At 45.3% G+C, this 20,507-nt stretch overlaps 1 protein-coding gene across 3 annotated transcripts in view; it reads right to left on the bottom strand.

Moving 5' to 3' along the window:
* Positions 1-20,507, bottom strand: part of CFAP210 (cilia and flagella associated protein 210) — a 232,028-nt gene that overhangs the window by 34,510 nt on the left and 177,011 nt on the right. For all 3 annotated transcript variants that reach the window (XM_085645348.1, XM_085645349.1, XM_085645350.1), the window contains 2 exons: positions 9,379-9,571; positions 7,327-7,491 (listed from right to left, as the gene is read on the bottom strand). In XM_085645348.1, the coding sequence (XP_085501474.1) occupies positions 7,327-7,491; positions 9,379-9,571 (358 nt within the window). The remainder of the gene's footprint in view (positions 1-7,326; positions 7,492-9,378; positions 9,572-20,507) is intronic.

Genomic DNA, 20,507 nt, shown 5'->3' with positions numbered 1-20,507 from the left:
CACAGTTGAGAGGTCTATGCCTTGGGTGTTTACCCGCATACAAAGATATACAAAGCAACAGCTCTTTTTTTTTACCTGGGCCTGCTAATCAACAAGCGCACTGTCACACACCAGTAGATGGCTTCCCTGACCCCTACTGTAACGGTGAGGCAACCACTGCTGTTTTTTTGGGCTATGGTAGAGAGTGCTGTGAGGCCTCCAGAAGCATCTAATTTCTTTAGCATGGCCCAATCTGCTACTCCGCATTCAAGTGTTGACCAAGGAGGACTTTGGCTCCCTTACGGGATGCGCACCTTCCCGTGATCACCATCTCCTTCCCCAATCGCATGTCTAACCTATCCTAACCAACTCCCACTCGCTATCAATGCCTATGTTACACTTTTATTTTTATTTTCCATTGACTTTGTTTATTTGTGCTATGGTAGCGATAACTCAATATTAACGTCCAATGTCTTAAATGTTTTTACTTGATAAATTCCAGTAGCCCAGACCTCAGAAGCAGTAATGTATATCGTTGTCACAATGCTATCATATTGTTTGCTACTGTATTCATAACAAAAAACAATAAAGAAAAAAAAAAAAAAGAAAAACATCTGACATTCTGTAATTCACTCATGTTCACGCCCATGTCTCTTAAATGACAATGCAAAACAGCTCCACTGTACATAAACAGCAGAATGCAGTCTAGAAATGCTTCCACTTCATGACCTAAAAATTTTCTTTTAGCTCTTTAAAGAGGTAATATTTTTCATTTTGCTTGACGTCATAAAGTGCCTTATGAATACGTCCTGATATCACAAAGTAACTCCTCCCCAGACTTCCCAATACCGGGGGCATTCATAACTCGTGGGGAAGGAGGTGGCAATAGAAATAACAGAGATCACAAGTGGGACTCTGATGGCCCTCTTAGAAATGAGGAATTACCTTGGGAATAAGTAATTTGAGTCCCATTCCTTCCCATTATTTCATCCTTAGGCTCCAGGTGCTTGATGCAGACAGTTCCTGAGTGAGTGTTAGGGTTCAGAGAAGAGCAGCATTAAAGGTAGTGAGGGGAATTTAGGGTTCAGGGAAGAGTAGCACTAAGGGATAGTAAGGACTTTTAGGATTCAGGGATGTGTACTGTTAATGGGTAGTGGTGCTTTTTAGGTTTCAAAGAAGGGTAGCGTTAAGGGGTATTTAGTGTTTTTAGGTTTCAGGTATAAGTAACATTAAGGGATAATAAGGGGTCTGTAGGGTGCAGGAAGGGTAGTGTTAAGGGGTGTGTAGGGTACAGGGTAAGGTATTGCTAAGGGGTGGTAAGTGTTTTTTTGAGTTCAGGGTACCATAGTGTTAAGCAGTAGCAAAGGGTTTTTAGGGTTAAGGGGTAGCAAAGGGGTCATAGCTTCAAGTAAGGGTAGTGTTAAAGGGTAATAAAAACCTTTTAGGTTTCAGGGAAGGGTAGCATTAAGGTATAGTAAAGGTTTTTGAGATTCGGACATAAGTAGCATTAAGGGATAATAAGCAATTTCTAGGAGTCAGGAAAGGGTAGCAAGCAGAGGTAGTAATGTTTTTTAGGGTTCAGGGATTACACTCTTAAAGGGATGTACAAGTCTTTATGATTCAGTGAAGGGTATAATTAGAGGGGTAGTATGGGGTTTTAGGGTTTAGCAAAGGGCAGTTGTGAAAGCTAGTAAGGGATTTTTAGGGTTCAGTGAAGGGTGGTGTTAAAGGGTAGAAAAGGTTTTTTTTTTTAGAGTTCAGGGAAAGGTAGCCCTAAGGGGTAGCAATGTGTTTGTAGGGTTAAGGATTAGTAAGGAGTTTTTATTGTTTCATTAAGGGTAGCTGAAAGGCTAGTAAAGATTGTTTAGGGCTCATGGATGGGTAGCATACCTATCAAGGAAGTGCAGTGTCATTGGTTAGTACAGTTTTCAGGCTTCATTGAACAGTCCCCCTAAATGGTAGCAAGAGGATTTTAGGGTTCAAGGAGAATTGTGTTAAGGGGACAGTTAGGGGGTTATATGGTTCAGGGATGGGTAGCATTAAGGGGAGGTGAAGGGACTGTAGGGTTTCAGGGGTGGGGAGTGTTAAGGAGTTTGTAGGGATCAAGGAAGAGTAGTTTTAATGGGTAGAAAAGGTTTTTAGGGTACAGGGAAGGGTGGATGTAAGGGGTAGTAAGGGATTTTTAGGGTTCAGGGATGAGTTGCATTAAGGAGAAGTAATGTGTTTTTAAGGTTCAATGGTTGGCTACGGGGTAGTTAGTGTTTTTAGGGTTATGGGGTGGGTAGCATCAAGGGGTATAACAGGGTTTGTAGGGTACACAAAAGGGTATCATTATGAGGTAGTAAGGAGTTTTTTTATAGTTCTGGGCAAGTAGTGTTAAAGGGAAGCTAGGGACTCTTAGGGTACAGGGAATTATACTGTTAAGTGGTAGCAAAGTCATTAGGGTTCAGGGAAGAGTAACGTTAAGTTGTAGCATAGGGATTTTAGCGTTCAGGAATGGACAGTGTTAAGGAGTAGTAAGGGTTTTTTAGGTGTCAAGGAAGGTAGCTTTAAGGGGTAATAAGGATTTTTTTTTAGTTCAGAGTTGGGTAATATTAAGGGGCTTTACGGATTATTTGGAGTTTGGGGAGTGTTACTGGGTTGTAAGGGTTTGCAAAGTTCAGGGAAGGGTAGAGGTAGGTAAAGAGCTTCTAGGGTTTAAGGATGGGTAGCTTTAAGGGATGATATGGTTGATAAGGATGGGTAGCGTTAAAGGGTGGTAAGGCCTTTTAAGTGTTCATGGATGGGTTGCTATAAGGGGTGGTAATATTTTATTTATATTTCAGGGATAAGTAGCTTTAAGAGGTGGTAAGTTTTTGTAGGATTCACTAAAAGTTAGCATTAGTTCAAGGGTAGGTATCGTTAAGGGGTAGTAAGGGTTTTTAGGCTTCAAGGATGGGTACTGTTAAGGGGAAGTAAGGGAATTGATTTTAGGGTTCAAGAAAGGGTAGTTTTAAGGGGTGGTTAGGGTTTTCAGGGTTCTATGATGTGTAGCATTAAGGGATAGTAAGGGCTTTTTAGGATTTAAGGAAGGATAATGTTAAGGGATGTTAGGGAGGTTTTAGACTTCAAGGCCTGTCTTCGACCAGTAGCATCCCCCCCCAGCGCCTTGAGACCCTCACGGGTAGGTAGTGCGCTTTACAAATGTTATGATTGATTGATTGAAGGAAGGGTAGTGTTAAGGGGGTAGTAAAGGTTTTAGGGTTCAGGGATGAGTATCGTTAAGAGGTAGTAAGGAGTAAAGTGTTTTTAGGGTTCAGGGAAGGGTAGCTATTTAAGACCAGTAAGGGTTTTTAGGGTTTCAGGAGGGGGAGCGTCAACGGATATTAAGGTGTTTTAAGTTCATGGAAGGATAGCATTAAGTAGTAGTAAGGAGTTTTTAGGGTTCGGGAAAGTGTAGTGTTAAGCAGCATTACGTTGTTTGAGGGTTCATGGAAGAGTAATGTGAATTGGTAGTAAGATGTTTTAGTGTTCCGAAAAGGGTAGCGTTAAGAGGCAGTAAGGTTTTTTTTAAAGTTCAAGTAAGGGTAGCGTTAAGGATTAGTATGGGTTTTTATGATACTTCGAAGTATAGTATTAAGCAGTAGCAAGGAATCTGTAGAATTTAGGGAAGAGTACGTTAAAATCACACTGAGTTAACTAAGTAAATACATTTTATTTAACATATAAAAATAATACATTTGAAGTAAATTAAATATAGTTTTAGTAATGTAATTACAAAAATTAAATACTAAATTAAAATTATTAATGAAATTAACTTTTGGGAGTCAAGAAGCTTAAAAAAAGTATCTCCAGAACATAAATCTTAAAACTAGAAATTAGAAATTAAAAACATATATATTCTTTCAAGGAGTGACATGTTAAGGTATCTCTGAAGTTGGTGATGGGAAGGAGTATGGCTGGGACTGCAACACAGCCACACATTCCTCCTGACTGCCCTCCTCCCATCTGCAATGCTGCCAGAGAAGAACAAACATCACAATTATATAATTATCTAGGAGATATATAGCATTGTATGTGTTTGATGTGAAGGTCAAACTCTTATAACATATTAGCTAGACTTGATAAAGAGTTCTGGCTCACACAACTTGATAAACAAGTTATTACGGCTCTTGGATGGTAAGCTACCTTTTAGGTCGAAGTCTACCAGACAGTGCAGCTGTCCGGTTGCAAAAAGACTTCTTGGGGACATTCTGAAAGCTTCCCTGTGCATGCATTCCATGCATAGCTTACCACTGGCTCTTTGCTGGCTTTATTTGTTTTAGGCTGTTCAGTATGTCTTTGCCCCTTCCTGGAGCATAGCTTGTTTAGCATCCCTCATTGTATTCTTCTATGAGTGCCGGCATTCTGTAAAGAGGACTTTAAATGTTGTTCTTATCTTGTCCTATTTACTTCGTATTCAATTGTCAGGCTGTGCCTTCTGAGGGACCTTGTTGTTTACTTATCTTTCAATGACTTCAAAATGAGAGGATTTATGTGGCAATCTTGTTGGATACTGGTGGTGGGAAAGGAAAGTTTTTGTTCTAGCACACAACAACATGTAAATGTCTGTAGATGAACTGTGCAAATATTTCAGAATATATCAGAATTAGGAAAGCACAAATGAAGCCCTTTTTATAATCCTGAAGTGTGGTGGAAACAAATATTTTAATAGGATCAAAATAATACACTAGGTAAGTCATTTCTACTCATGGTCATTTGTGTGCTGTATTGTTTTATCAGTAAAACTGTATGTGCAAATGTAATGTTATGTTAATTTTTTTTTATATAGCAAGCGTGTACTCGTGGGAGTCTTGGTGCTTGCTGAGCTTGAGCATACTGAGAATGGAGCCAATTAGTTGTTGAACAGCCACATTTTAAGCTTCTCCCTGAAGGAGAGCAGGTGGGAAGCAGCTCTGAGATGTGGAGGGAAAGTGTTCCATACCTGGCCGTGCTGGCGGCAAAACTCCTTCACCCTCAGTTAGCTGTTTTGAGTCTGGCAGTGGCGATAGTTCAGGTTGTAGCCAAACGCAGATGTCGGTTAGAAGTGTACCACCTTAAATGGTCCCATCAGAATTCAGGTCCAGCCTGATGTACGGCTTTGTGAGCCACACAAAGGGCCCTGAATTTAATTCGCTTGTGAACTGGCAGCCAGTGGAGCTATTGAATTCCTGAGGTGATCTAATTACATTTTGGAAGATTCCGAATCATTTTGGCTGCTGCATTTTAGACCAACTAGAGCCTTTTAATCAATTTCTCCTGTAGATTCATATACAGTCCGTTGCAGTAGCCCAATTTTGAGAGGACTAGTGCTGTAATCATGATTTTCCTGGTGTTGCAGGGAATAAAAGGGAGGATTTTCCTTATTATCCTAAGGGTATGAAAGGAAGACAAAACTACCTTAGATACTTGTGCTCCAAATTTGAGCCTATCGTCAATAATGAAGCCCAAATATGTGGCCTTTGTCAAAGGTGAAAGTGGGTTTCCAACACTGCCTGGCCACCAAGCTGGGGACCATGCAGGGAGGAGGTTTCCGAACATGATTACCTCGGTTTTACCAGAGATGAGTTGTAAGCAATTCTTACTCATCCATAAGCAGGTGGCACCCATGGAGTCTTGATGGACCTGAGGAATCTATCAACTGCTGTTACTACAAACTGGGTGTGTCATGGGCATGGGAGGTGGGATTCAAATTGAAGCTTTTGGTTAAGGATGCTAGTTCTGAGACATAAATGTTGAACACAGTTGGGCTCAAGGAAGAGCCCTGTAGATCCCCACAAGGCCATGTAAAAGGTAGAGAATCATATTTGCCCAGCGTCAGTTTGTGTCCGCTCTGAGAGGAAGGACGAGAGGTGGGAAAGGGCCTTTTCTTTGACTCCTAAGGCATTCAGGTGGTGGACCAGAAGCTTATGGTCAACTGTATCGAATGCCGCAGATAAGTCCAGCAAAATGAGGGCAGCTCAACTGTTATCTGCAATGCCAGTGCGCTACCCCACCATGCATACTCCACTCTATGCCAATCCACTCTATGCCACTTAAATCTACTTCACGACCCTTCACTCTATTCCACGACCCTCCACTCTATTCCACGACCCTCCACTCTATTCCACGACTCTCCACTCCACAACTCTCCACTCCATGACCGTCCACTACATGACCCTCCACTACATGGCCCTCCACTACATGGCCATCCACTACATGGCCCTCCATGACGCTCTACTCCATGACGCTCTACTCCATGACGCTCTACACCATGACGCTCTACTCCATGACCGTCCACTCCATGACTCTCCATTACACGACACTCCACTCAACTCTCTCTACGCCACTTTACTCCACTCTGCTCCATGCCACTCCAATCTATGCAACTCCACTCTGACACTCTTCTCCACTCTACCCAAATCTACTCTATGCCCCTTCATGTCACTCTACACCACTCCACCACTCAACTCTTCCCCATTCCACTCTACCACACTCCACGCCATGCTACTCTACTCTATGCCACAAACTTTTTTTTGATTGATCACATAAGGTTTGGTGACAGCTGCACTGTCAAGCCAGACCTGAAACGGCACATAGGAGAGGCAATTATTAATCAAGTTTAAAAGTGGGTGAAAATAGAGGTTTGCGGATGATTGTCAGCCCACAAAAAGTAAAATCAAGAGAAAAGGTAGGCAAAAGGAGGAGGAAACCTCCATAGAGAATCCATGTTAGCGATAAATGACATTTACATTTTACAAAACGCGCAAATGTACTAGTAATTTTAGAAAAAAATCACATTCTATCAATTGGTTTCCACCAAATGGTAAATGATACTCGTCTAGAAAAATTCTATTTAACAGTTTAGCTGAAATACTTTCTCAGTGTTGGCATTCTATGAATCTGCACAATCAACCATGGGAAGGTGGCCATCTCTTTCAGATGTTTGTTTATCTCTTGCTGATACCAGGTGGTATTGTTCTCTTAGGTCTGGGTAATATGCCAGCTCATGTTTCTAAAACTGGCAGGGAGAGTGCAGTCAAGAGGGATAAAGGGAAAGGATGAACTGACCTGCCTAATGGGAGTGCTAGGGCGAAGGTGGCATTTACTGCCCTTTAGATGAGCAGAGTTGAGGGCCCTTGTCAGATGCTGCATGTGAAGCCTTCTGCTGTCAAATGGCCATATTGGTAATTACCAGTAATAAATACAATAACATCAATTTATTTTGCCACATGTTGTGTGCTATCTAATACTAATCTAATAATTCTCTCCTGTCACCCCAGTCCTAATACTTGTATAGGGGGCAGAACCTACGGCACAACTCAGGAAATCGACATTTTCAATATTTACCATTTGCTGGATATGGACTTCTTGTGTCTTTTTACTTTCTTCCTCTTGTCTTTTCACTTTTTCCTGTTCATGGAACATAAACATTTGTTCTGCTTGTTTCATGGCATAAAGAGCTTGTAGGCCCTTTATTTTTTCCTCCTTTGCCTCGTCTTCTTTTCTCTTTATCTGAATGTGTGAAAAAGAAATAACCAAGAGAATCCTCATTAGCACCTGGCTCTCTAGTACCGATCCTTGTGGTAAGCGCAGCAACACACAAAATAAATGCAAAATAGTTAGTGGGGTAGGGTGAAGTGCCCACTCGCATAAAGAATGAATTTCCGTCCAATCCTAGAATAATGTCAGCACTCTGATTAGCAAAAAGGGTGAAATCTATGGAACCAGTGACGGTATCGGGATGCCAAATAAATGCATGTCTCCTTTTTCAAATCTAACACACTGTAATGTAAATCTTTGTCTGATTAATAAAAAAAGCATTACAATCAAAGGAAGTGTAAAACCATAAGCACGTGAATTCGCAAAAGAAAGAGTTAAGGAGGAAAACGTAAAAGCAAAGCAAATGAGAAGTTTCATGGAATTCCAAACAATTATCCTACAGATATTAAGATTATTTAGGGATAAATCTAACACACATAAAGGATGAAAGGAATGCTTCCAATTATTTCTAGCCACTGGCAGTTTATCCCAACCCATCATTTAAAAAAAAAAAAATTATACCACTGTCCCACCTCAGATAAGACCCAGTGATATGCATATCTGCCTTGGCTCTGCTCCAGTAGGAACAGTCCAGCCCAAACGTCCAAGCCAGGTTCTCTCTTAACTGTAACAAAAACATCCAAAGACCTACTTTGGCCAAGTTTGGTCCCCTTCATTCGGGTGCAACTTGGTTCCAGTAGCACAGTGAACTCTCTTTTAAGCAAGCTGACATTTCTGTACCAAACAAGTCAAACAGGCGCTGCCTGTGAAGTACAAGCTATAGCACAAGCTGCTGTGTACCACTAAGTTAAAGGGAAATGCACCCACTCATTTTTTAAGATGAATGAAACACTGAAAACAGTGGATCAGGGGATAAAAATATATGCAAAGAGTTATGAAACGTTGTAGCTAGATATGAAAACCCTTCTGCCCACTGGGTAATTAGTTCTGTGCAAGAACCCAAGAGAAGGCTTTCGTCTATCGTTACTCCTTGAACCCGTCCCCTGATTTGCTGTCTTTCCGTACAAAACCCTAAACTTACAATGAGGGCCAAGCTATCAGTGGCAGATTTTCTGATACTGTAGGTCAATTTTCCAAATTTTTCAAATCCTGTGAACCAGAATGAGAAATTTCCAATCACAGTTGCTTATTTTTACATCTATGGTAAATAAGATACAAATACCACTGTAAACTGGGGCCTTTAGTCATTTCCGCCAGGTGCTCAGAGTTTAAAACTGTGTCTCATCCTATTCTTAAATAAGCATTGACGAAAACAGAGTCTACATTTTCGTTTTTCAAATAAAAAAGTTTTCTGTTTAGGATGTAGGCAGCATTAAAAATCTGTCAAAAAGGTAACCCTGAGAATGCTAAGAGAATGGTAATTGATAAGAGATTTGGCAAATGCTCTGCATGGGAGGAGAGTGTTGCTGTCCATCCAGCATAGACCACACTATTGTGAAATACTGGGTATTTTAATGGAGTCATCCTGTAAATTATGTCACAATATGTCTCAAAACCCAAGCTGATATCAACAAACATTCTGGACAGCCTATTGTTGATGACTATTACCAACGCTGGACTGGGTAAATAAAACTGTAATTTTTCCTTTACATTGATGGCCCTTGCAAAAGGCCATCCAATTTAAAATCCCCATTAACCACAAAAACTTAAGTTGACCTCATCAAACCAATAGACAGGCTATAATCTCTATTATTGGTCATTGTTGGTGGTGCAGGAGTGGCTAAATAGAACTGTTGCTTTTACTTTTCATTGGAATGCCCCTTTAAGGTATGCACAGTTGCTCTGTTGCTAAGTAGACTAGTCACAAAACGTTATCTTGTTTTTCCAAGTAAAATTTACCATCTCAATTCGGTGGTCTGCAATGGACTTCAAGTCCCCTTTTAACTTTTCTTCTTTTTCTCTGAATTCTCGTTGTGCCTTTTCTTCAAGAAGTGCAATAGCGTTTGCAATGCTGGTATCTTCAGTGTCCAGTTTTTCCTTCAGCTGAGCGGATAGGAGCGCACCGATATTGTCTCTATGTTTTTGCATATCCCTGCAACAAAGTGCAATTTGTGTTACATACCAAATGGAGATAAACACATCGTTTATATTTCAAATCCATCAACGGACTGGAATGCACAGCATTCTCACTTATTTAGTTTACAGAAAAGATATGGTCACAGATACTGTAATATGCTTTTCTCTCCTTCCAATTCTTTATTGAAGATTATTGAAGTGTTTAATGAGTTGTTTTTTTTTCTTACCTCCACTTCACCTGCGTATGTAGAAATATTCCATGGCAGATGGCAGAGGTAGGTTTTTACCACTGAAATGTAACGGTTTGTCAGGTGGTGACAGCAACTCTATAGTTACAAGTAATTTTCCTAAAGAAATATCTGGTGCAGCTACAGCAAAAACTGACGGATGGATTTTAACGAAAGCTAGATGAGGTATGGTGGCCTGGACAGTTCACCTGCCATTTTAGATGTTAGATTTGCTATGACAGATAATCAAAGATAGAAACATTCGGTTCACTGTGTATGAGGATATCTTCCCCCCCCCCGGTCCTATTTGGATTTGAGGACCTGGGCAGGGTCAACAGGCCTGGCTGGCTGCAATGGAAAACATTTGATGCAAGGGTCATTACAGGATGAAAGGCATTGTAGCCAGCATCCTAAATCAAGAATTGTCAAAAACGACATGTCTTGCCTATGTGAGACCCATTGGCATTGTCAATGTCTTTTAGCGTGGCTGCTGTTCAGCATGGCTAAAGGGTAGCATATAGTAGAGTGGCGTAGAGTAGAGGGAAGTGGAGCAGCGTAGAGTGAAGTGGTGTAGAGTGGAATGGAGTGGCGTGGAGTAGAGTGGCACAGAGGGGAGTAGAAAAGAGTAGACTGGTGTAGGGTAGAGTGGCTTAGAGTGCCGTAGAGGGGCAGTGTGTGGAGCGGCATAGAATGGTGTAGGGTAGAGTGGAGTGGCATGGAGTGGAATGCAGTGGCGTAGAGTGGGGTGGGATGGTGCAGAGCAGAATGGCATAGAGTGGGGTGGCGTAGAGTGGTGTAGGCTAGCATGGTGTGGTGTAGGGTAGTCCAGTTTGGGTGCAAGTAAATAAAGCTCCAATAGAGACGGCAGATAGGGTGAAACCAACATTAATAAGTATCCGTATGCCTGTGCTAAAATAGGAAAGCACATTGCACATCCAGGAATACTGAAACACTCATACAATAAAAACAATTGTGCACGGCAAAAAGATGAGGAATGGTCCAGGGAGAAGCTAACGCAAGAAAGGATGGGAAGCCTATGGGAGGTGAGCAATTGAAAGATTGCAAATGAAAGTGATAACGAAAATAATTAATGGTATGCTTTGGCGGGTTTTAGGCCCACTGAATTGTAAACGCAATGCATGTTGTATGCTGTGTGTAGGCAAGACCTAAAAATGTACGGTCCATTAGGGCCCAGGAAGGAGCATGCCTGGATTCCAGGGAGCATGTAGGAGGTTTCAGGGGACAGAATCTGCCTCAAAAAAGAAAAAAAACACCCCCGGTTTTGCTACAGGATTTCTGTTGATTTGCAGATCCCTTGAGTAGACATTTTACAAGATTCGCAGAAACAGTGGAATAATTATAAAAAATAGACTTTTTTTCAAGTTGCTAATCCTGAAAAAAGGAACACAAGAAAATCCACAGTACAAAAGGCTGCGCACAGTAAGCAACTGTGAACACGTAGGATAGACGTAGGGTATATAGATAGTGAAGGTGGAATGGGTGCAGGGCCTGACAGTAGTCCTAACTTTGAGCCCAGGGCACATAGCTAGGCACACTTGGGTTGGCAGGGATAGAGGCTTAAGTAGAGCATTCCAGTGGCCTCTGGCCAGGGGCAGTGTCCAGAGACTGCTGTGCTTGGCTGAGCTGGTTCGATGTGACAGGGTGGGAGTATATATTGGTTTTATTTTATGAACTAATTTATTATGAGCAAAGAAAGGTTGCTATAGCTATGTCATCTTTTTTTCAGTTGCACAGTTTGATAAATGTGCATATTGGTAGCTAATTGGAGCGTATAGCTAGCTTAGTGTTGGTGTGTTCAGTATTGTGCACATTCGTAAAGGCCGAGATGAACAAGTTACTTACCTTCGGTAACGCTTTTTCTGGTAGATACAGTATCTGCCTGTGGATTCCTCACCTTGGGAATATCCCCTGCGCCAGCAACATTCGGAAACTTTTGTGAGCAGTCCACGCCGATGTGGTCGAAGGCGACGTCACAGAGACAAGGCTCCGCTCGCGACTCCGCTGACGTCACCGGCTCCATAAGAAGACCCCATCGGCGTGATGACGTCAGTTCCGCCCCTTTTTTCCGTGCCTTCGAGGCACACGGACGGACTGACAGCAATATGTACATAAACAGTATACACAGTACACAATATGCATATCAACACACACAGTGTGGAGAATAAACATAAAAGCACTAGAAATAACATAATGCCCTTGACAGTAAAAAACACATTTGAAACCATCAATAGAATTACAGCCATAGAATTACTGGTATAGAAGGATGGACAACGGGGAGGCGGGTGGGTCAGTGAAGAATCCACAGGCAGATACTGTATCCACCAGAAAAAGCGTTACCGAAGGTAAGTAACTTGTTCTTCTGATGGATACATCTGCCAGTGGATTCCTCACCTTGTGAATAGATTCCACAGCAGTCCCCACTCCCGGAGGAGGGTGTCCAACCTTCTACACCAGAAAATCCTGAAGAACAGAACGAGCAAAATGCCCGTCCCTCCTCACCTCAGTATCTAAGCAATAATGTTTTGCAAAGGTGTGAAGGGTGGCCCAAGTTGCCGCCCTACAAATATCCTCCACAGGAACCCCCTAGACAAAGCAGAGGTGGAAGACTTTGCTCTAGTGGAATGAGCTCTTAAACCCTCCGGAGGCTCTTTACCGGCCAAAGAGTAACAAATCTTGATGCACAAGACAATCCACCTGGAAAGGGTGCGCTTGTGCACCGCTCGGCCCTTCCTGCAGCCAGCAAAGCCCACGAAGAGCTGATCATCAATTCTGATGTCCTTCGTCCTGTCCAGGTAAAAGCTCACCGCCCTCTTAGGGTCCAAACGGTGAAGCCTCTCCTCCTCCTTGGAAGGGTGAGGGGGAGGATAAAAAGAAGGAAGGGTAATGGATTGCCCCAGATGGAAGAGAGTTACCACTTTAGGCAAAAATGCAGCCCTGGTCCGGAGCACCATTCGTTCAGCATGCACAGTCAAGAATGGGGGTTTTGAACTAAGAGCTTGAAGCTCACTTACCCTCCTTGCCGAGGTGATTGCAATGAGGAAAACCGTTTTAAACAATAACAGTCTCAAGGGACACTTATGTAAGGGCTCAAAGGGAGAACCCATAAGATAAGTCAGTACAAGGTTTAAGTCCCATTGAGGTACAATAAAGGGAGTAGGAGGAAATTTATTTGTGAGGCCCTTGAGAAACCTAAGCACAATAGGTGATTTAAATAAGGACGGCTGATCCGGCAGGCATAGGAAAGCCGACAAAGCCGATAAATATCCTTTAACTGTAGCCACAGCAAAGCCTTGCCGAGCAAGAGAAAGGGCAAACTGCAGAATGTTAGACAAACGAGCCTTCAAGGGATCAATTGACCTCTCTCCACACCAGAGAACAAATTTAGACCATCTATAGGAGTATATGGATTTGGTGGAGTGTCGCCTGGCCGATAAAATAACGTCCACCACATCTGGCGGGAGAGAAAAAGAATTCAGGTTGCCCCGTTCAATCTCCAGGCATGAAGGTGTAAGCTCTGGAGGTGGGGGTGTAGAACCTGCCCCTCCGACTGCGAGAGGAGGTCTGCCCTGAGAGGGAGACAGAGCGGAGGGCACGAGGAGAGGTGGAGAAGATCTGTATACCACACCCTTCTTGGCCAATCCGGGGCGATCAATATGACTTGGGCCCGGTCTTGGCGAATCTTCCTCAGAACCCGAGGAATCAAGGGTATGGGAGGAAACGCGTAAAGGAGTCGTGAGCCCCAACTCAACTGAAACACGTCCCCCAATGCTCCCTGCATCAGATACTGGAGACTGCAGAATGACGGGCAGTGAGCATTCTCGTGAGTGGTGAACAGGTCCACCCGAGGAGCTCCCCACATCCAAAAGACATGACGAACTACCTCCGGATGAAGCCTCCACTCGTGGTCGGCGGAGAACTGTCGACTGAGATTGTCCGCACGCACGTTCAGAACCCCGGCCAGATGATTTGCCATCAGACTCATCCGATGGTCCTGAGCCCAGGACCACAGACACAGGGCCTCTCTGCAGAGACAAAGAGACCCCACTCCTCCCTGTTTGTTTATATACCACATCGCGGTAGTGTTGTCCGTCAGGACTTGAATAGACTGACCGCGAAGGGAAGGGAGGAAGGCCTTGAGTGCCAAACGTATCGCCCGTAATTCCAGAAGGTTGATATGCAGCAACCTTTCCTCCGGAGACCAAAGACCTTTGATCTCCAGATCCCCCAGATGAGCACCCCACCCTAGAGTGGATGCATCCGTTATCACTGTGGTCACCGATGGAGGTAGATGAAAGGGCTTTCCTTGGGACAGATTGCCCTCCACGCTCCACCAAGACAGATCCGCTGCAGCTTCTCTGGAGATCCTCACAGACTCCCTGAGATCTCCCCTGTGCTGATACCACTGCTTGCGGAGGCACCACTGGTGTGCCCTCATGTGCCAGCGTGCATGGTTGACCAACAGGATGCAGGAGGCGAACAGACCGAGCAGGCGAAGGACCTTCAGAACTGGAACGACCGCTCCGTTGAAAAATAAAGGAATCATTTCCTGTATGTTGAGAATCCTTTGAGGAGGAGGGAATGCTCGACACACAGTAGTGTCCAGTACCGCACCTATGAACAGGTTGCGCTGAGAGGGCACCAGGTGAGATTTGGGCACATTGATCGAAAAACCCAATTTGTACAACAGCCGAGTTGTATCCTGCAGATGGCGCAGCACCTTCCCTGGCGACTCCGCCTTGATCAGCCAGTCGTCTAAATAAGGGAAAACTGAAATCCCCGACCTTCTGAGATGGGCTGCCACCACCGCCATCACCTTTGTGAAGACTCGTGGTGCCGAAGTAAGACCAAACGGGAGGACCGCAAACTGATAATGTTGCGACCCTACCGTAAACCGGAGATACTTCCTGTGCGACTTCAGAATGGGGATGTGAAAATACGCATCCTGCAAGTCGAGCGACACCATCCAGTCCTCCTGATTCAGCGCCTGAAGAACCTGCGCAAGGGTGAGCATCTTGAACTTTTCCTGTTTCAGGTAAAAGTTCAGGATTCTGAGGTCTAATATCGGACGCAATCTGCCGTCCTTTTTCGGAATCAGAAAATACCGGGAGTAGCATCCCTGACCCCTCTCCTGCTCTGGGACCACCTCTATCGCACCTTTCTGAAACAACTTCAGGACTTCCTCCTGCAGGAGAAGACGGTGGTCCTCCGAGCAAGCCCCTTGGCAAGGAGGGTAATTTGGGGGGAATTCCCGAAAGGGAAGGGCCTACCCATTTTCTACAAGATCCAGAACCCAGAGATCTGTAGTTACAGAATCCCAATCTTGTAGAACATGGGTAAGCCGGCCCCCCACAGGACCAGCATGATCCGGAATGTCGAATCTAGGGCTGCTTTGCGGTGGTGGGAGGGGCTGAGGAAGAGGAAGAGGAGGAGGAGAGTTGCCGGCCACGTGAGCGACCCCTAAGTCTTCCTCTATATCCCTTGGAGCCTTGCTGCTGTTGCTGCTGCTGCTGCTGCTGCTGGGTTGGTCTATAAGAACGAAAACTCACCCTTCCAAATCCTCTGTACCTCTTGAAAGTACCTCTCGGCTGGGATTGAAGGCCCAACGACCTAGCCGTAGCCTTACTCTCTTTGAAGCGCTCGAGAGCAGCATCAGCCTTCTTCCCGAACAGACCAGACCCATCAAAAGGTAAGTCCAATAAAGTTGACTGGACATCAGAAGAGAATTCGGAGGACTTAAGCCATGCACCCCTCCTGGTGGTAACTGAAGACCCCATGACCCTGGCAACTGAGTCTGCTGTATCCAGGCCACTCTGAATAACCTGGCGAGCAGCCGCCTGGGCATCCGATAGAACTTCATTGAAGCCTCCTCTATCCTCCTCTGACAGTTTTGGCGCCAACTTTTTAGCCGAGTCCATAAGCGCATTGATATAGCGCCCCAACAGACAAGTCGCATTTGAAGATTTTAATGCCATACTGGCTGATGAAAAGACCTTCTTGGCCGATTGGTCCACCTTTTTTGCCTCCCTGTCCCCTGGGACTTGAGGAAATGCCCCTTTCGACCGTCCAGAACAAGCCGCCTGAACTACTAGGCTTTCAGGTGAAGGGTGTGAAGATAAAAATTCAGGATCCCCTGGAGCCACCCTATACCTTCTTGCGACTACCTTGGAGACTGCAGGAGCTGAGAAAGGCTTGCGCCATACATCCAGCACAGGTTCCAAAATTGCTTCGTTGAAAGGCAACAGAGGCTCTGAGACCGCAGTTGGAGAATGCAACACCTCAGTTAAAATATTGGACTTGAATTTGGTGGATGGCAATTGAAGGTCCAACAACTCCGCAGCCTTTCTAATTACTGCATGATAGGGTGCTGCGTCTTTAGAGGGTTCGTCTGATGGCGGAGTGATCTCCCACTCCGGAGACAAATCCAGACCACTTGCCTCCTTCAATTCGTAGAACACCTCATCGGATTCGACCAATTCCCCCTCTTCAGCCTCTTCCATCAGAAAGCGTCTCTCCTCCAGCACTCTCTGCGCCTCCCTTCTCGAACGGATCCGCACCTGCGGCGTCGGCGGCGCCGTGATCGAATCCGACGGCGCCGGCAGTGGAGTCGAACGCGGATCAGCTGGAGCAGCCGGCGTCGAACGAAGTCGAGTCGGCGCCGGCGAAGAGGGAAGCGGCGTCGATGTTCTCGGCGCCGGCAGCTGCCAAGACGGCGTCGCTGGGAAGAACGGCATAAACGGTGCTTGAGGGTAAACCTGCGGCACTCCCAGATTGAAAGCCATCGGACCCATAGGTGCACCAGAGGTATACATGGCCCGTGAGAACACCCCATACATTGCATTGAGATAATGCGAGGGGTCCTGACCTGGAGTAGGGAAAGCAGGATACTGGTCAGGTAGCACCGGACTCGGGCCTATCGGCGCTGACGGTGGAGCAAGCGGCATCACAGACTCACCCGGAGCCTGACGATCCTCATCCTGGGCCGGAGCCGGAGCCAGAGGACTTGCAGGATCTGGAGATGGAACCGGCACCGGGGATTCAGCCGGAGCCGGCGAAGGCACCGGAGAAGATGGAACCGGAGGCGAAGTCGGGACAGGAGAAGGAGACACTGACTCTCTCCGACGTCGAGCTGGCGATTTCGACTTTGACGTCGAAGCTTTATGATGCGACGAATGCCTCCTCTTTTTCTTATGCTTCTTGCTCTTTGAAGCATGTCCCGAAGTCGACTTGGAAGCCGACCTCGACCTGGATCTTCTTCTTCCTCTTGTCTCCTTCTTCTTCATCCGGGCGATAAAGAGCTTTGCTTCTCTCTCCTTAAGAGCCTTCGAGCTCATTTTCCTGCAACTCGAACAACCTCCCACATCATGGTCCGAGGACAAACACCAAACGCAATCGTCGTGCGGGTCGGTGATGGACATGTGCTTGCCACATTCTCGGCAAGGCTTAAACCCAGACTTCCTTGTCGACATTTTTAGAAGATAGACAGAGAAATCCAGAAAACATACAAAGTAACCAGAACAGCTACCAGTAACGACTCCCGAAATCCGTTGGCGTCGTCGGCGCGGAAAAAAGGGAACGGACGTCATCACGCCGATGGGGTCTTCTTATGGAGCCGGTGACGTCAGCGGAGTCGCGAGCGGAGCTGTGTCTCTGTGACGTCGCCTTCGACCACATCGGCGTGGACTGCTACAAAAGTGTCCGAATGTTGCTGGCGCAGGGGATATTCACAAGGTGAGGAATCCACTGGCAGATGTATCCATCAGAAAAAAATAGAGGCATTTTACATCCAATAGGAATGTTTTGCTCTCTGCTACAGAAAAAAGTGCTAAACGGAAATAAACCAAATATAGCATTAAGACAGAACGTTACCCAGTGTAAGCCCTTTTTAGGTCTCGCCTGGCATGGGCTGCGCACATGCGCAGTCTCGCTGGCGAGTTTTAACGTTTTGTGGTATTTTCTGTAGAGGGCGTTAAGCCCCGCCCCTCTTTTCCATTGGCTGGCGTCACCGTTTATGCTAAACGGTGGCCACCCATTGGGAAAGAGCTGTTCATGACGTTTTCGTTTCGCTTTTTGAGCCGTCCCATTTGGACAGGCTCGTCTGCCTTCCGTGCGTCGCGAAAGGTTTCTTATCTTTATGGTAGGCCATGTGTTTCAAACACATGGCCCCATAAAGACAAGAAAGCTTTCACAACCGACGAAAGTGAAAGCGGACCGTGCTTGCTGTTTTTGTTGATACGCTTGTTTCATTTCCAGCACTGCCCTGGGAAAGTTGCGTGACTGAACACTCCCTACTGAGGATCTCTTGTACAGTGTCAAGGACGAGACATATGGGCGCTCTCTGAATACAATTGTATTTATTTATGTATTATTATTTTATGCAGTTTTATGTAGCGGGGATCTGGCCCGAGGGTATGAAAAAAGACCCAGATTATGTTAAACATGTTTTAAGGCGTGGTGAGATTCAGTGATTTGTCGAGAGTCACGGGATGTTGAGCCGACTCCGGGATTCAAGCCTGGCCCCCTCCTTCCAAAAAGGGCAGCTGAGGCCGTAGGGCCTGATCTCCTCCCAACAGCTGCGTGATTTGAATGAAGGCACGCACACGGCACCGAGACCAATCTGAGGGAAGCGCACGCCCTAACGCTGCCCACGAGGGATATTCTAAAATGAGCCTAACAGGCAGAGAGCTTGGCGGGCTCCTCGCATCTCCAAGCGCCTCTCAGCGAGGGAGTCATTAGCTCTCTGCTGAACCATAACTCATCAGAATAATGAAAACGCGCTCACGAGAGGCCCTCTCTGGCGCGCGGCGGAGAGGGCCCGGGTTCCTCCCCGGCGCACATGCACCCAGAAAGCCAACTTCCGCGGGCGACAGAGCCGTGCTTCTTGGAGCGAAGGCATATCCTCATTGGCAATTACAGCACTTGGCCATAACTGGGAGCCTCGTTAGGAGCGCCATCTCGTCAGCCTCGTTCTCTGCACCCCATTATGCCGATGGCGGTGCCGCACTGACCCGTTCCACATGGAGCGTCGACACAGGAGCACCTTCCCGCGCTCGACAGCTTTATCGCGGGCCATCATCCAGGGCCTCCTGTCCCTGATATGGGAGAGATGTACGAGTGTGGAAGGCAACAGAAGAGATGTGTGTGTGTGTGTGTGTGAGAGAGATAAAGGGAGAGAGAGATGAGAACCTATGAAAAAAGCAAGAAAGAGAGCTTCAGTGGAAGATCGGGGTGAGAAATGAAGGAACGAGGACCGTGTGAGGAGAGGGCTCATTTGGAATTGCCTGAGAAAGAGAGCAGTGGTGCAGCAATGTGAATCACCCGAGAGACGTGTGAGAAAGAGCTGTGGAGGAGTGGCAAGAAATAGGGAGATTGAGACACTTCGAGAACGCCCCCCCCCCCCCCAAAAAAAAGAAAAACTCACTAGAGTCCTGTGTGAGAAAGAAAGCAGCACGGAGCTGTGTGAGAAAAAAAGAATGAAAACCATTTTTATGAAAAAAACAAGCATTGAAAATGCAATAGGTCTCGCCTTTGATTAAGTTAAAGCCATTTCCTTTGCTAATGGTATTGTATAGCAAAGCAAATGGCTTTGACTTAATTAAATGTGAGACCTATTGCATTCTCAATGCTTGTAAATCCGTCACTTTTGGGAATGCCTAACAGGGCGTGTAATGATTTGGAAAAACAATGAAAACCCCTTGATTGTCTATTGTTGCAGAAACATTTCTGCCGCAACAATAATGTGCTTAATGCGCAGACTGCGTGTCGAAAAAATAATAATTAAGTTTCCTTCAAAAAAGGGCTTCAATCCACCCACACTTTCCTTTCCCGGTAGTAGGTTTTTTAAGGACACGCCTATCCTCTGCTGAATTAAGGGCAGCTTTGTGGGTTACCAAACGTGAAGTTGGGGTAGGTAACTGGTAAGTCATGGGTTAAATTCCTCCGCTACCATTCCTTATTCCGCAGTTAATTGTGTGCCAATGAGTTAGTAATAATACTGCATGTAAATGCACTGCCACACACCTGTGCTACACTAACAAAAATCCAATGGTTATTGTTAGCATGTTACATTGAACAGTTCCCATATATGTAAGCATATATAGCCACATTCAGCGGGAATGCAAAAGGCGGTTATTGACGAGCTGGCAAAAAAGTTGACTTGTAGGGAGTATAATGGGCAGAGGTGCCATTCTCAATGGCAGAGGTCTAGCTAACTTCAAAGTTATTTTTTAAGAAGATTTGTCCAATTCAAAGTCTCTGGAGAGATGGACAGAATCAAAGGTAAGGAAGAGGTAAAGTAATAGGCATGTTGATGCTCCATTTGAATCCATTCCAGTGTTTAAATCAACCCGTGTGGAAGTCTGTGTTGCTTTTGTGCTACAGCCATACCAGAATCTGTTTTGGTATTCTAAGAGAAGTTTACTTTTTTCAATGAATGTAGCTTTCTGTCTTGACGCCAAGCCTTTACTCTTTTTCCCTAGAAACAGTTTGTTATTGCCTGGAAATTAGAAGGAAGCCTTGTTTGAAGTCCTCTTTGTTTAGGGAGTTAGTTTAAGACGAGGCCTTTATCCTAGGAATTGTTGATAATTCTGGCTATATTAGTTGCAGAGATATTAATGCAGGTGTGACAGGCATGCAGCAAGGGAAAGTCCAGAGGCCTTTGACAGTGGTGCCAAGGTATTAGGATTTCCTAAGGTACTGCCACTTCAG

This window comes from Triturus cristatus, chromosome 3_1, assembly GCF_964204655.1.
Source record: "Triturus cristatus chromosome 3_1, aTriCri1.1, whole genome shotgun sequence".
NCBI classification, from domain to species: Eukaryota; Metazoa; Chordata; class Amphibia; order Caudata; family Salamandridae; genus Triturus; species Triturus cristatus.
Note: the sequence above shows the minus strand (reverse complement) of the source record. Positions and strands in the feature narration are given on the sequence as shown.